Below are 16552 nucleotides of genomic sequence, written 5' to 3' on the forward strand. Positions count from 1 at the left end.
ACAGAGCTGCCTGCAATCAAGGCCGCATGAGAATAGCAGCAGGCTACATGGCAACAGAGGCAAGCTCACGGTCTCAAGGGCTCACTGGTGTGCACTGTGCCGGGGTGGGGGTGGGGGGTGGTCTGTGAAAGAAACCGTCAGGCTGTCATGCAGGTACCAATAGGACACATGATGCCCACCAGTGTTCTCTTTCCATACACTCTCCCAGAGAGACCACAGCACCTCCCAGGTTTTCCCCATGACCTTAATGCTGATGAGCTCCAGCCAAACCCAAATACCCCATTTTATTAATTCATTTGACAAGGGTATACTAAGCACTGACATATGTGTCAGAGATGGTGCTAGGCACTGAATACAGGGGTGAGCCAACACACATGGTCCCTGGCCCCTTGGAACTTGAGAGTCTCCTGCAGGGGACATGTACCTGGATGTTCCACGGGCTCCTCATCCTGAGTTTCCTCCTGTCAGTGACTGACCCAACCAGGCAGTCAGCCAGTTACTCCAGCCACTCCTGACATCTCCCCCATTCTACTTCTCTACTATCCCGAGCCACCTCCATTGTCCCCCTCCCCACAGCCACAGATCTAGTTCAGCTGTCACTCTCTCCTGATCACCTTCTGATGGGCTCCCTGAGTACCAGCCTTGCCCTTCCCTTAGTTTCTTCTCTACCCAATAGTCAGACTGGGCTTTTGCTACTTGGCCTAACTCGCCCTCAGGCTCTGCTCTTCAACTCCATCATTTGGGCCCCTCTGTCTTTCTGGCTTATGTGATTTGCCTGGACACTCGGGGCTGTATCATGGTTCCCTACGTTTGCTCACGTGCTCTCTTGGCCTGGAATACCTTTCTCCCTCTTGTCTGCTTGCCACCTATTTCTTTTCTGAAGCCTCGGGTGTGTCCTTCCTCCAGATGCTTTTTAGGCTAGCCCCTTCCACTCGGTGGAAATGACTCCTCCTGTCACCACACCTTCTTGCAGAGACTTACCACAGTGTCTCTACAGAACATTTTAGGGTTCATGCAGGTTCTCCACCAGTCTCTCCCACCAGACTTTAAGCTGTCTGAGAACCAGGGGCAGAGGTGCTTTAGCTCCACACCCCAGAGCCTAGCGCAGAGCCAGGAACAATGGAATAGTATTATAAAGACCATGTGTTGGAGACCCTCTATACAGCAGTCAACCTGTGGAAGAGACACATAGACCCAGGAACCACATGACCTCGTAAATGCCTTCCCTGGCCAGGGATTCCTGAGTTTCATTATTTTAACCAAGTGCCCCAGCCTGGTCACCAGCCATCCCAGTCAGTAAAGGGGAACTGAACCCGGGGGGCATCCACAGATACCCACTTAGCTGGAGGTGGGGTTGGAGGGGTGGAAAGATGGGGATGGGGTGGGGAAGGCTATCTCCTGGCACATTCTTCTCTGATGCCCATAGAACACTTAGCCCAGATCTGTCTTTCCAATTAAATTATGAGACACCTCCTCTTGACATGAGCACTCTGACCTTGGTTCCATCACCTTGTGTGTGCACGTGTGTTTATTCAACAAAAAATTATTAAGTACCCCACTAGGTACCAGGCTGTATTCTAGGTGATGAAATTAATTCAACAATTTGTACATGCCTGTGATGTGTCAAATGCTTACAAACCACCTAGGTTCTGAGAGGTAAAGCAACTTGTCCAAGGTCACACAGCTAGTAAGTAGCAAATGTACAATTTGAATCCAAGCCTGTCTGATTTCAGAGAATGTGGCCTTTCTACTGCTTCAGGCTTTCTCAGTTAAACGTGACGGTAAAACAAAACCTACCCCTTGCTGCTGATAGGAAAACAGGTTTAGGCATGCCTAGATGAACAATCTAGGTTGACTAGTGAAACCTAAGTGTTTATCTTACCAATCCCTGCCAATCTCTTCTCAGCATTTACTGACCTTGGCCAAAACATCAAGAAACGGGAATCAGAATCCTGGCCTTGAGAGAGGATTGCAAAGACCATATTTTGACTTCCTTAGGTCCCAGGTAAGAAAGTTAAGGTAACTGCACTGTCAGGCACACCCAAAAGTAAAAGTTTTGATTCAGCACTGAGAGGTCTGAGAGGTAGAAAGACTACGGGATTCCAAGCTACCCCACTCTCTAGATGCATGACCTCGGGCCAGTCCTTTCATCTCCCTCTAACTCAGTTTCTTGATCCGTAAAATGGGTCTGTCGTCCCTGCCTTGTGGGAACCCAATGAGGAAATGGGTGGGAATGCACTTTGCAAAGCACAAAGTTCTTTGAACACGTCGGTGACGACAGTTCCAATCAATTTACTGTGTCCACCACACACTCGCGCCCAGCCGTGCCCTGCCAAAAGGGGACCTCACGCCGCTGGGAAGGAGAAAGTCCTTCCAGGAATTTACCTTCAGGGTCATAACCCGGCTGGGAGTCTTGATTTCGAAGATCCCCTCCTCACCGTCCGCCTTGCAGTCAAACACTGCACTGGAGAGGTCGATGCTGTCCAAGGGATTAGCATCCTGCGCGGTCCGCGAATAATACAGTTGACATTTCCTTTCGTCGTAGAAGAACCAGCGGGATTTCCAGCCCCGGATGGGCCCTTTGCCGCCGAACTTACTTAAATACCCACAGAGTTTCTTGGCCTCCAGGGACCGGGCGCAGTCCCCCGATTCTTCCTCCAGAGGCAGCGCCTGTGGGTCCCTGGCAGACTCGTCGGACCCAGGGACAGAGGAGCTGGACTCCGGGGCGTTCTCCCCGGCGCCCTCCATCGCTGCCAGCCGGAGACCGCGGAGGGACGAGGAGTCCACGGGACCACCAGGGACAAATCTCGGAGACTCGGCGGGCAGCTTCCCAAAGGGAAACACCTGGGCGGGGGCGGGGCCGGCGGCGGACCCGCCCCCAGTACGCCACAGGGTCGGGACTGGGTGCGGTGCGTGCGACTGAAAGACCGCAAGCCCAGCTTACAGCGGATGGCCACGCCCCTCCACCGCCAGGCCACGCCCCCGCGGCGCTCACTCGGCTCCCCGCAAGGCCCGGTTGCTTCCGGCTTTTTCTCTGCGCCAGTTAGCCATCTTTACTGAGGGCGGCAGTGCTGCCTGGCTTCAGGTTAAAGTAGTGGCGGCACTGAGGTTAACCGCGGGCAGAGAAGCCTGTCCCTGGCTACGCTTCCCTGGTAGTTCGCATAGTCACCTAGAAAGATGGCGCTTTCTGGCACCCCATGGGCTGCTTGTACCCTCCCTGTGCCGCGCGGGGCACCGTCGGACGGCGCATCTCGCGGCCATTGGCTGAAAGGAACACCGCTGGGAGGCCCCACTTCGGCGCCGCCCGGGCAGTGCGGCTCCGGAGCTGTCTGCCACTCTTCTCCCCGGTGTTCCTTCGGCCCCGTCAATGACGCCGCAGACGGCCTTCTTATCCCTCGCCTGACCGCAGTGGCCTCCCCAGCTCTGTCCTGGCTCCCATTCGCCTCCTGACAGCGCTGGTCGCGTTGCTTGGGACGCCCAGGCGCAGCCGCTGCGCTGCGGAAACCTAGTGCCACTCCCGGGGCGTAGTTGGGTGCATTACATTTGTTTATTTTTATTTTGTTATTGCTATTATTATTTTTAGAGACGGTCTGGGTCTGTCACCCAGGCTGGAGTGCAGTGGCGCGAGATCAGAGCTCACTGCAGTCTCCGCCTCCCGGGCTCAAGCCATCCTCCCGCCTCAGTCTCCCGAGTAGCTGAGACCGCAACTGCGCACTACCACACCTGGCTAATTTTTAAACAGTTTTTTGCAGAGGGGGGTGTCTTGAACTCCTGGCCTCAAGCGATTCTCCTGCCTCGGCCTCCCAAAGTGCTGGAATTACAGGCGAGAGCCACCGTGCCCGGCTGTTTTGTAAATAAAGAATTTAGGGTTTGACTAACTCGCTCAACTTCTGCCTCATTTTACCTGTTTCCCCTTAAACTTCTCCCCTTCCTTCCTAAGGCGCGTTCCTCCATTAGGGCTGCGGAGCCCAATTCCGTCCATTTCTCTTTAGGAGCTTCATTCTGCCTTTCTCTTGCCCTTTGTTCAGCCCCTCCTCTTACTTCATCGTCTCCCCCCTCAGCCATCGTTAGCGAGACCCTCGTGTGCACTCAGTGATCCTGACAAGAAGCACGTTGGGGGTAAAGGCGAGGGCTCTGGAATCTCTTTGCATAATTTTCAGATTCCCACTCTGCAATATTGAGTGATTTACTCAACCTAAAAATGGAGATAATAACACTTCTCCCCACCCACCCCCCACCCGCCGCCAGACAGCTTTACGGTGAAGCTAATGAAATTTATGTTCACTTGCATGGGTCGCTGGGATTTGTAGTCTAACAGGTGTAAAGTTGCAACCAGGGAGCATTTCTCCTAAATGCCAGAGAGCTCTTCATTTGTTTTTTTGTTTTGTTTTGTTTTTTCGTTTTTTGTTTGGTTTTTTCTTTTTTTTGAGACAGAGTCTCCCTCTGTCGCCCAGGCTGGAGTGCAGTGGCGCAATCTCGGCTCACTGCAAGCTCTGCCTCCCGGGTTCACGCCATTCTCCTGCCTCAGCCTCCCAAGTAGCTGGGACTGCAGGCGCCTGCCACCACGCCCGGCTAATTTTTTGTATTTTTAGTAGAGCCGGGGTTTCACCGTGTTAGCCAGGGTGGTCTCGATCTCTTGACCTCGTGATCCGCCTGCCTCGGCCTCCCAAAGTGCTGGGATTACAGGTGTGAGCCACCGCGCCCGCCCTTCATTTGTTATCATTTATAATTTATTTTGTCATTCTAAATAACCATCGTACCTAATTTTGTGTATAATTTTGTAATTTTTTTAAAATCAGAAGACCCTTAATACTGTTTAATTCCAATCCCCACAAAACCTGGATCTACACCTGTCTACCCTTAGAGTTGTTTTGATAATTAAGTAAAATAATACGTGTGAAGCTCTTAGCACAGAATGTGGGACAAATTATTTCTTTTCTTTTCTTTTTTTCTTTTCTTTTTTTTTTTTTTTGAGACAGAGTTTCGCTCTTGTTGTGCATGGTGGAGTGCAATGGCGCAATCTCGGCTCACTGTAACCTCCGCCTCCCGGGTTCAAGTGATTCTCCTGCCACCGCACCCAGTCAGTTTCTTTTCTATTTTTTTTTTAATTTTATTTTTTTGATACAGAGTCTCGCTCTATCTCCCAGGCTGGAGTGCAGTGGCACAATCTCCAATCCCCATTCTCCTGCCTCAGTCTCCCGAGTAGCTGGGATTACAGACATGTGCCACCACACTCAACAAATTTTTGTAGTTTTAGTAGAGACGGGGTTTCACCATGGTCTCGATCTCCTAACCTTGTGATCCACCCGCCTCAGCTTCCCAAAGTGCTGGGATTACAGCCATGAGCCACAGTGCCTGGCCCCATTCCTGATTTTTAAAACCTCTTTTTTTAAAAAAAGGTTTTTTTTAAAAAACCGCCCAGGCTGGAGTGCAGTGGCGCGATCTCGGCTCACTGCAAGCTCTGCCTCCCGGGTTCTCGCCATTCTCCTGGAGCCTCAGCCTCCTGAGTAGCTGGGACTACAGGCGCCCGCCACCTCGCCCGGCTAATTTTTTTTTTTGTATTTTTAGTAGAGACGGGGTTTCACCCTGGTCTCGATCTCCTGACCTTGTGATCCGCCCGCCTCGGCCTCCCAAAGTGCTAGGATTACAAGCGTGAGCCACCGTGCCCGGCCTTAAAACCTCTTAATAAAACAAACGGCATACCTTATTTGTTCTAGGTTTTCTAGCTAGGCTATGATAAGTGTTTGAAAGAATAATTATAATTACAAATATATTACATATATCAGAAAAACTCAAGTGATGGCCTGCTTTAAAAAACTGTGCGAATGTGTATAGATGTCTCCAGCAGCAAACAAATGGAAAATATAATGGACAACATCCCTTACATAAATGACTTACATAATGAATACCTTATTGCTTTATAGTAGGATATAAGACAAAACAAATATGTCCCTGAGTGGGAAGAGTTAATTCCTCAAATTAATCCATACAGTTAATACATTTTCAATCAAACTCTCGATAGGGTTTTTTTGTTTTTTTGAGACAGAATCTTGCTCTGTCACCCAGGCTGGAGTGCACTGGAGCGATCTTGGCCCACTGCAACCTCTGCCTCCTGGGTTCAAGCTATTCTCAGCCTCCCTAGTAGCTGGGACTAGAGGTGGGGCCACCATGCTCGGCTAAATTTTGTATTTTCAGTAGAGATGGGGTTTCACCATGTTGGTCAGGCTGGTCTTGAACTCCTGACCTCAAGTGATCCACCCACTGTGGCCTCCCAAAGTGCTAGCATCACAGGCGTAAGCCACCATGCGCGGCCTCGATAGGCTTTAAAAAAACTTTTTATTTTTGAATAGTTTTAAAAGTTACAAAGACAATGGGAGAATTTCTGTAGACCCTACACCCAGTTTCTCCTAATGTTAACATTTTGCTTAATCCTGGTATGTTTCGCAGAAATAAACATCTAACATTGGTAAAAAATTATTGACAAAACTACAGTCTTTATTTGGATTTTGTCTGTTTTCTACTAATAGCCTTTTTCTGTTCTTCTACTAATAGCCTTTTCCTGTTCCAAGATCCAATTCAAGATTCCATAATTAGTCATGATGTTCCCTTAGTTTCCTCTGCACTGTGACATATTTCTGTTTTTCCTTGTTTTTCATGATCCTGACAGTTTGAAGAATACTAGTCAGGTGTTTTGTAGAATACTATCACTTTGGGTTTGTCTCATGATTTCAATGAGGTTATGTTTTGGGGGAGACTACCATAGAGGTGAAGTGTCTGTCTCATCACAACATCAGAGTACATGATATCTGCATAGTTCCTATACTGTTAAATTGTGTAGTTTAAATTTCCTCATTTTATTTTATTTTATTTTACTTATTTTTTTGAGACAGAGTCTTGCTCTCTCACCCAGGCTGGAGTGCAGTGACACAATCTCGACTCACTGTAGCCTCCACCTCCCGGGTTCAAGCGGTTCTCCTGCCTCAGCTTCCCAAGTAGCTGGGATTACAGGTGCTTGCCACCACACCTAGCTAATTTTTTGTATTTTTAGTAGAGACGGGGTTTCACCATGTTGGCCAGGTTGGTCTCGAACTCCTGACCTCAGGTGATCCACCCACCTTGGCCTCCCAAAGTGCTGGGATTACAGAGGACATCAGCCACCGCTGCCTTCTCACCCAGTGGAAGGGGCAAACAGACTCCCTCAAACTTCGTTTACTAAGGCACTAATCTCATTCATCAGCACTCCACCCTCAAGGCCTAATCACCTGTTACAGACTCTACCTCATAATACTGTCACATTGGGTTTTTTTTTTTTTTTTTTGAGACGGAGTCTCGCTCTGTCGCCCAGGCTGGAATGCAGTGGCCGCATCTCAGCTCACTGCAAGCTCCGCCTCCCGGGTCTACGCCATTCTCCTGCCTCAGCCTCCCGAGTAGCTGGGACTACAGGCGCCCGCCACCTCACCCGGCTAGTTTTTTGTATTTTTTAGTAGAGACGGGGTTTCACCGTATTAGCCAGGCTGGTCTCGATCTCCTGACCTTGTGATCCGCCCGTCTCGGCCTCCCAAAGTGCTGGGATTACAGGCTTGAGCCACCGCGCCCGGCCCACATTGGGTTTTAGGTTCCAACATATGAATTTTGAGTGGGATGCCAACATTTAGACCATAGCACCATTTATCAAAATAGAGTTTAGGTAAATTAGAGAATTACATACATAAAGTGAAACTGTAAGATATATGCAATGGAATATCACTCAGGCTTATAAATAATGAGATTTTGACACATGCTACAACATGGATGAACTTTGAGGGCATTACACCAAGCAAAATAAGCCAGATAAAAGGACAAATAAATGATACCATTTGTATTTGGTACCTAGAAGGCAAACTCATAGAGACAGAAGGTATCATAGAGGTTACCAGAGGCTGGGGGAGGGAGGAATGGGGAATTACTGTTTAATGGGTACAGAGTTTATTTTATTTTATTTTTTGAGACAGGGTCACACTGTGTCACCAGTCTGGAGTGCAGTGGCATGATCATAGCTCACCACAGCCTTGACCTCCCAGGCTCAGGTGATCCTCCCACTTCAGCCTCCTGAGTAGCTAGGACTACAGGCACCTGCCACCATTCCCGGGTAAATTTTGTATTTTTAGTAGAGACAGGGTTTTGCCATGTTGCCCAGGCTGGTCTTGAACTCCTGGGCTCAAGTGATCCACTGGCCTCACCCTCCCAAAGTGCTGGGATTACAGGTGTGAGTCACTGTGCCCAGCCAGTTTCTTTTCTTTTCTTTCTTTTCTTTTTTTTTTTTTTTTTTTTTGATACAGTCTCACTCTGTCACCCAGGCTGGACTGCAGTGGCGTGATCTTGCCTCACTGCAACCTCTACCTCCTGGTTCAAGCAATTCTTTTCCCTCACCCGCCCAAGTAGCTTGGATTGCAGGCGCCCGCCATCACACCTGGATAATTTTTGTATTTTTATAGAGACAGGGTTTCACTATATTAGCCAGGCTGGTCTCAAACTCCAGACCTCAAATGATCCACCTGCCTTGGCCTCCCAAAGTGCTGGGATTACAGGTGTGAGCCACCATCCCTAGTCCAGAGTTTCTTTTTTTTTTTTTTTTTTTTAATTTACTGAGGTGGGATTGATATACAGAAATTTGTACATATTTAAGTATGCACTTTAATGAATTTGGAGGTAAGTATATATCTGTGAAACCATCACCACAATTAATGCTATTAACATATAAATCACCTCCAAAAGTTTCCTGTTACTGTTTATTATTATTGTTATTTCGTGATAACACTTAACATATGAGATCTACTCTAAGGACATTTTTAAGTATATGCCATGGTATTGTGATCTCTAGACACCATGCTGTACAGTGGATCTCTAGGACTTGTTCATCCCACGTAACTGAAACTATATCCTTTGACCAACACCTCCCCATGTTCTCCCTCCCCTCAGCCCCCGGCAACCACCATTCTACTCTCTGCTTCTCTGAGTCCAACTATTTTAGATTCCTCGCATAAATGGTATCATCTAACATTTGCCCTTCTGTGTCTGGCTCATTTCACTTAGCATAATGTCCTCTAGGTTCATCCATGTTGTCCCAAATCAGCAGAATTTCCTTCTTTTTTCAGAAAAAAAATATACTCGTAAGTATACATCTGTTCCTGTATTTAAGTTGTTTTAAAGTTGAATTTAATTCCTTACCTCAAGAATGGGGATCAGAAATCATTTCTCCCAGCTCCACTTCCATAAAATGCAACCAAGGAGTCACACATAAATAGCAGATTAACTAGGAAGCTTTCTTAGAGAAAGAAAGACACACGTTAAACTCTCTGGTGCTGTAGATATAAGGACGCAGACTAGAACTCTATCATTCTCATGCGAAAAAGTTGGAAGGAATAATGCAGGCTTCTCAATGTTTCCACCCTGTTACGGGCGGGAATTGTGCCCCTCTAAATTCATTTGTTAAAGCCTGAGGCCGAGCACGGTGGCTCACGCCTGTAATCCCAGCACTTTAAGAAGCAGAGGTGGGCGGATCACTTGAGTTTAGGAGTTTGAGACCAGCCTGGCCAATATGGTCAGGTGAAACGTGGTGAAACCGCGTCTCAACCAAAAACACAAAAATTAGCTGGGTGGCGCGCTCTTGTAATCCCAGCTATTTGGGTGGCTGAAGCAGGAGAATTGCTTGAACCCGGGAAGCGGAGGCTACAGTGAGCTGAGATCATACCACTGCACTCCAGCCTGAGCGACAGAGCAAGATTCTGTCAATAAATAAATAAATAAATCCTAACCCCACAGTACCTTAGAATGTGACTATATTTGGAGATGGGGCCTTCAGAGACATAATTAAGGTAAATGCAATCTGATTAGCGTCCTTATAAGAAGAGATTAGGACACGGACACACAGAAGAAAGCCCATGTGAGGACACATCTATAAGGCAAGGAGGAGGGCTTCAGAAGAAATAAACTCTGCTGACATGTTGATCTTGGACCTCTAGCCTCCCGAAGCGTGAGAGAATACATTTCTGTTGTTTGAGCCACCCAGTCTGTTCCTTGTTATGGCAACCCTAGCAAACTAATACACACCCTAAACAATGGAGTGAGCTTCCTTGGGAAACCCATTCCAGACATAGCCCAAAGTGGCTTAGAGCACCCATGAAATTTATCTGAAGCCTTGTTCTATGCACATAAATAAATATGGGTTCATATCAGACAGTTTAGTATAAAATATTTTAAATAAATTTCCAAAAAGCAAAATAGTCCAAGCCTGCCCCCAACCACCTCCATATGAGGACTGGGGAGAGGGGCAGAGCGCATAAGCCTCAGCTGGGGTGTTGGGTGTCAAGAAACCTGGTCACTGAAATTTTCATTTGCCAATTGCAATTTTTAGGGGCCTTGTCTTTCTCATCTGTAAAACAGGGATTATAATATTCCTCAGGGCATCCTGCCAGATGTCTGTGAAGACTGAAAGTAATGATAGAAAAATTTTAGTTCAGTATCCCACATCTGCATCAACACCAACATACTCCGGGTTGCTCCAGTGAAAAAAGAAAATGAAGAAGAAAAAAAAATGCGTTTTAAGTTTAGGGATACTATAAGGGAATCTCTGTTGATCTAGTTGCATCCATTGTTGTATATCCTAACAGATGCACTTCTGGTTATTACATCAAAATATGGTCAACACTCCTCCTCACCTTCTTTTCCTTCTGCTGTGGTAGGATTAGCTGCAAGCAACAGGCTGTCAGAAAGCGACATCTTGTGGCCTCTGTGGGACCTGCCCTCCGGGACACAGTACTTGGTGTTCTCAAACTCTTGTCAAGGGCTTAACAAGAGCACAAAGCACTACTCCCTGTCTACCCAAAACAGGTTATTAATTTGACACCCTTAAATTAAGTATATTTTAAATGTTTGTCTAACCCATTCATTTAGTGAAAGCATGAGAAACTGATTTTCTATCAGCAAAATCATGTATTTGTGTTCAGTAGAAGTTTATTACGTGCACTAATAAAGCATTATACTTCAAACTATTTCGAGTTGTCTTCCATGTCAAAATGTTTTCTTCTCTTACAACAGGATAATTTTAGTTCTTTCACTAATGAAGGAGTAACTTACAGGAATGTGGTTATACAGTTTTATTAAAAATATGTTAGGCTTTCTTGTTAGGAAAATATATACTTCACATCTCTATTTTTTGAATACTATCATTATTAATTATTAGCATTATTTATGTTTATTTGACACATAGGATTTTCAAATACATATGTTTTAAAGAAATTAGGTTCACTTAAAACTGTAAGTCATTTGCAAATGGGATTTCTCGCTGATAGTTTTTCTATAAATATTGATTCAGACAGTGATTATCGGAAACTAGAGGAAAGAGAAAGAGAGTTTAGTTTTGCATGAATACCTCAAAATATAACACGATCTCAGAGGCCAAAATGGTCTCCCCAGGCTACCTGGCAGGATCATTGTAATAAATGACCTCTCTGTCAGTCAAATCTTGCTTGACTGAACATAATGGAAATTCAGTTCCGCATGCCAAGCACAGCATTTAGGTACAGAACCTTGAGCAAAATATCTGACACTGCAGACATTGAACATTCTCCTATTTTATATTCCATCTCAAATTCTGAATGTGAAACAGATTCTGCAGAAGGAACTTCAGTTCCAGAGAAACTTTCTTTTAAAGTTATTGTATATTTTAAGAATGAAACAACATGGGGGCTATTTTTAGTTTAATTTTTATAAATTTATAAACCAGAGAAATGAAAAACTGGACTTCTGTGTTTTATGTTCTTGGCATGCTTGGCAAGAAATGTAGCAAAGTCATTTAAATCGTAGAGAAAAGAAATTTCCATGGGAAATTAGATATCAAATCTTGACAGTATTTTCCTATATTTTTCTAATGTTTCTGGGTCAGGTCACCTGGATTTGAATTCTGGCTCCATCACTCACTCCATCACTCAAGGTTTACTTGGAGTTAACCTCTCTGTGCCTGAGTTTCTTTGTATAATGATAACACCTATCCCATAGTGTTGTTATGTGACTATGTGAGATAAAACGTGCCAAGTGTTTAGCACAGGAAGCATTTAACAAATGTCAGCTACTAACAATATTATTATGAATTCTAGGAACTTTGCTTTGAGCTAATAGAAAACTCCCAACATTCCTTTGATTCAGGTTGTAGTTCAAACTCTTATTTTTATTCCAGGCTAGTTCAAACTCTTGTTTATTTTTATTCCAGGATAGCAGACAAGCTAGTTTTTCTCTCTGGTGCATATTCTGCCTGTTGCTGGTTTCACTAAGTAATAGGAGACTCTATGCTGTCCTAGATAGGAGTCAACTAGATAGTAATGTTCCTTCAACAAGAAATAATGTCCCTTTCAAAATGTAAAATGGCCATTGGCCTGAAGAGGTGGTGTGGTTTCATGATCTGCCAGTGGCAAGTTCAAGGAGCTGCCTTGCTCGTTTCTGTTGAGTTCCCCGGGGTCTCACTACAGAGCTGTGCCTTTTGTTGACCTCTTGTGCTGTTCACACGTGCTACAAATCTCAGGGCAGCTCACAATGACAGAAGGCACAGGGCGAGAGGGAGAAGTGAGGTGAACACAGCTCTATATCACTGTTTCAAATGAAGGTTGACACCACAGAATGCAACAAAAGCCACTCACTCAAATGCCTACACAGAGAATACAGGTAATAATATATATGAGTTAAGTGGGCTGACTGTAAGGGAAAAAAAGCTCTACAGTGTAGGCAGAATAACAAATGTCAATTGATACTTGGACACTGGGTATTAATAGGGAGTGGCGGAGGCTGTGTGAACCGAAGAACATATGTCCCATATAAAGGAGGCTCTCAGCTCTGTTATGTTTTACAAGAGAACTTTGAAATGCAGGTTTTATTTATACAATGATAATACTAAGAAGAAGCACAAAAACACTTTGTAGGCAAACATTGAACTAGTAAAGAAAACACATCTGCTTCCTTCAAATGACATGTGTATCATCAATTTGCAACCTCTGCAACATGGGTCTTTGGGCTTATCCATTTCAGCCTCTCACCCGTTGCAGGCATTCCCTCTCCAGTCTCCCTGTTGGAACCCTTCCTGTGATGGGCTGGTCCCTTCTTCACCAGGCTCTGCATTCTATTATGTAAACGGTTATGTTTACTGAGCTGATGTTGTCTGTTTGGAATTTGCTGCAGTTTTCCTCCTTTGATCCTTTGGAGAACTGAAGAGTAAAACAGCCTTTTTTTTTTTTTTTTTTTTTTTTTTTTTTTTTTTTTTTTCGAGGCAAAGTCTCGCTCTGTCACCCAGGCTGGAGTGCAGTGGCACGATCCTGGCTCACTACAACCTCCGCCTCCCAGGTTCAGGAGATTCTCCTGCCTCAGTCTCCTGAAGAACTGGGAATACAGGTACACGCCACTACACCTGGCTACTTTTTGTATTTTTGGTAGAGGCGGGGTTTCGCCATGTTGGTTAGGCTGGTTGTAAACTCCTGACCTCGTGATCAACCCGTCTCGGCCTCCCAAAGTGCTGGGATTACAGGCATGAGCCACCGCACTCAGCCAGACAGCCTGTTTTATATATGACGGCTTCCCTAGGAAGTAACCGTTGTCATGCCATACTTCCCCATTACCCCCAAGTCTTCCTTAAACTGTGTCGCCCATGACATAGTTTCTAGGCTTAAACTTGTCACTATCCAGTTTCCTACCTCCAAAAGTGCTCCTTCAGAAACCTCATGGTCAGAACTGGAGGTTTAATGGCAGGGCAAACAAAGGCAGACATCTTGTAAATTTCTTCTCTGATATGCTAAGCAATGGGGACTTCTGCCCTGCCAAGTCACATCTTCCCCTTTTGGCACATATTTTGGGGTAATTAGGGAATGGGGAGAGGAAAAATATCACTTTTGCAAAGCTACGTGGAAAAGTAGAAGAATTTTACTGGGAAAGGCATTTGCTTCAAGTTGACGCATGGGATTTTTTACAGACACTACATTTGCATTTAACCTGGGACCTCGGGTACTCTGAGGACTTCAAAGAGATACGGAAGCCCACCCAGGAAGAGGAAGAAGTCAATCAGATCGGCTGTCTGGGAGGCCAGCAATGGGTGCCAGGCACTTTTGGGGAGCACAAGGAATGTTGGGCAGAATCCAGCCTCCCTAAGGAAGGGAGAAGTATGAATAACTCACAACCAATGGCCTTGAAAGGGTGGGAGAGGATGTGGGTTGGGAATGTCATTATGGTTCCCAAGGCCTGCAGAGTCCCAACTCCTCTCCCCACCCTGTCCTCTCAGAACTTCTCACCTAAACCAGTCTTAGGACTTGTAAGGGGTGGAAGTGATGCCCTGAGGTTATGGTTGGAAGCTGTCTACAGAGGTAGGGAGCACCTACGTGCTTGGAGACGAGGCTTCCCCAGCTTTGAAGGATCTCACCTCTGGATGGAATTAGCAGTGGCTCCTTAGGGCTGAATGGCTATGACTGCATCCAGTGGGACTACATATAGGGATATAAATATGTGAACGTATGCAGTTTTTAAAACAAAAACGCTGTCATTCTTTACCTATTTTTCTTCATTGCATCCCCTTAATATTATATTATGGAGATCTTTTCAAGTCAATAGATATTAGTTTTGCCTTATTCCTTTTAACAGCTGAACAGTATTCCACAGTATGACTGTATCTTTACATTCAGGTGATTTCTAATTGTTTCTAGTTATAAATAATGTTGCAAAGCCCATCTTTTTTTTTTTTTTTTTTAAAATAGAGGTCTCACTATGTTGCCCAGGCTGGTCTGGTCTTGAGCTTCTGGACTCAAGCAATCCTCCTGCCTCAGCCTCCTAAAGTACTGGGATTACAGGCATAAGTCACTGCACCTGACATCCAACCTTATGCATATATCTTTTTAAACATTTTCTTTTTTTTTTTTTTTTTTTTTTTTGAGACGGAGTCTCGCTCTGTCACCCAGGCTGGAGTGCGGTGGCCGGATCTCTGCTCACTGCAAGCTCCGCCTCCCGGGTTTACGCCATTCTCCTGGCTCAGCCTCCCGAGTAGCTGGGACTACAGGCGCTCGCCACCTCGCCCGGCTAGTTTTTTGTACTTTTTAGTAGAGACGGGGTTTCACCGTGTTAGCCAGGATGGTCTCGATCTCCTGACCTCGTGATCCGCCCGTCTCGGCCTCCCAAAGTGCTGGGATTACAGGCTTGAGCCACCGCACCCGGCCAACATTTTCTAATATTAATATAGAATATAGAACTAAAGTGGAATCGTTGGGCCTAAGAGAATGCCCACTGCTATGATTTGAATGTATGTGTCCCTCTGCAATTCATTAGGTTGGAAATAATACCCAATGTGATAGTATTAAGAGATGGAGCGTTTGGGGAAGTGATTAATCACCAGCACACTGCCTTCATGAACGGGGTTAGTGCTCTTACAGAAGAGGATGAAGAGGGCACCCAGTCCCTTTGGTTCTTCTGCCTTCTGCTACGTGAGGACTCACCAATAAGGCACCATCTTGGAAGCAGGGGGCAAATCGTCCCCTGACACTGAAAGGGCCTTCATCAGTGGACTGACTTCCCAGCCTCCAGAACTGTGGGAACTAATTTTTTTTTTTTTTTTTTTTGAGATGGAGTCTCGCTCTCTCCCCTGGTCTGGAGTGCAGTGGCACCATTTCGGCTCACTGCAAGCTCTGCCTCCTGGGTTCACGCCATTCTCCTGCCTCAGCCTCCTGAGCAGCTGGGACTACAGGCTCCCACCACCACGCCCAGCTAATTTTTTGTATTTTTAGTAGAGATGGGGTTTCACCATGTTAGCCAGGATGGTCTCAATCTCCTGACCTCGTGATCTACCCGCCTTGGCCTCCCAAAATGCTGGGATTACAGGTGTGAGCCACCGTGCCCAGCCTGGAAATAAATTTTTGTTACTTATAATTACCCAATCTAAGATATTTTGTTGTAGCAGCAGGAATGGACTAATATACCCACTTATATTTTAATAGATATTGATATCATGCCCACAAACAACCAACCATAATTTAAGCAGCAAGGAAAACAAAATACAAGAAGATAATAAAGAGAAGAGCACACATTAATGAAATAATATAGAAAAACACAGTAGAGGCCAGGCACAGTGGCTCAAGCCTGTAATCCTAGCACATTGGGAGACCGAGACGGGTGGATTACGAGGTCAGGAGATCGAGACCATCCTGGCTAACATGGTGAAACCCCGTCTCTACTAAAAAATACAAAAAACTAGCCAGGCGAGGTAGTGGGCGCCTCTAGTCCCAGCTACTCGGGAGGCTGAGGCAGGAGAATGGCGTGAACCCGGGAGGCAGAGCTTGCAGTGAGCCGAGATCCGGCCACTGCACTTCAGCCTGGGTGACAGAGTGACACTCCATCTCAAAAAAAAAAAAAAAAAAAAAAGAAAGAAAAAAAAGAAAAACACAGTAGAGATGCTCAACCAAGCCCAAACTTGTATTTTTTCAATAGACAGATAAAATAAAACCTTGTAACTTTAATTAAGTCAGAAAGAGGATGCATAACAATATAACATATG

At 45.7% G+C, this 16552-nt stretch overlaps 1 protein-coding gene across 2 annotated transcripts in view; it reads right to left on the reverse strand.

Moving 5' to 3' along the window:
• LOC105477200 (TBC1 domain family member 2) overlaps positions 1-3301 on the reverse strand; it is a 63217-nt gene extending 59916 nt beyond the window's left edge. The window contains exon 1 of one of the 2 annotated variants that reach the window (XM_011733598.2): positions 2386-3301. In XM_011733598.2, coding sequence (XP_011731900.2) covers positions 2386-2748 — 363 coding nt within the window. In that variant the 5' untranslated portion in view covers positions 2749-3301. The remainder of the gene's footprint in view (positions 1-2385) is intronic. The other variant, XM_011733599.2, reaches the window with a different exon arrangement.
• Positions 3302-16552: the final 13251 nt, after the last annotated feature.

The sequence above is a fragment of the Macaca nemestrina genome, chromosome 14 (assembly GCF_043159975.1).
Source record: "Macaca nemestrina isolate mMacNem1 chromosome 14, mMacNem.hap1, whole genome shotgun sequence".
NCBI lineage: Eukaryota > Metazoa > Chordata > Mammalia > Primates > Cercopithecidae > Macaca > Macaca nemestrina.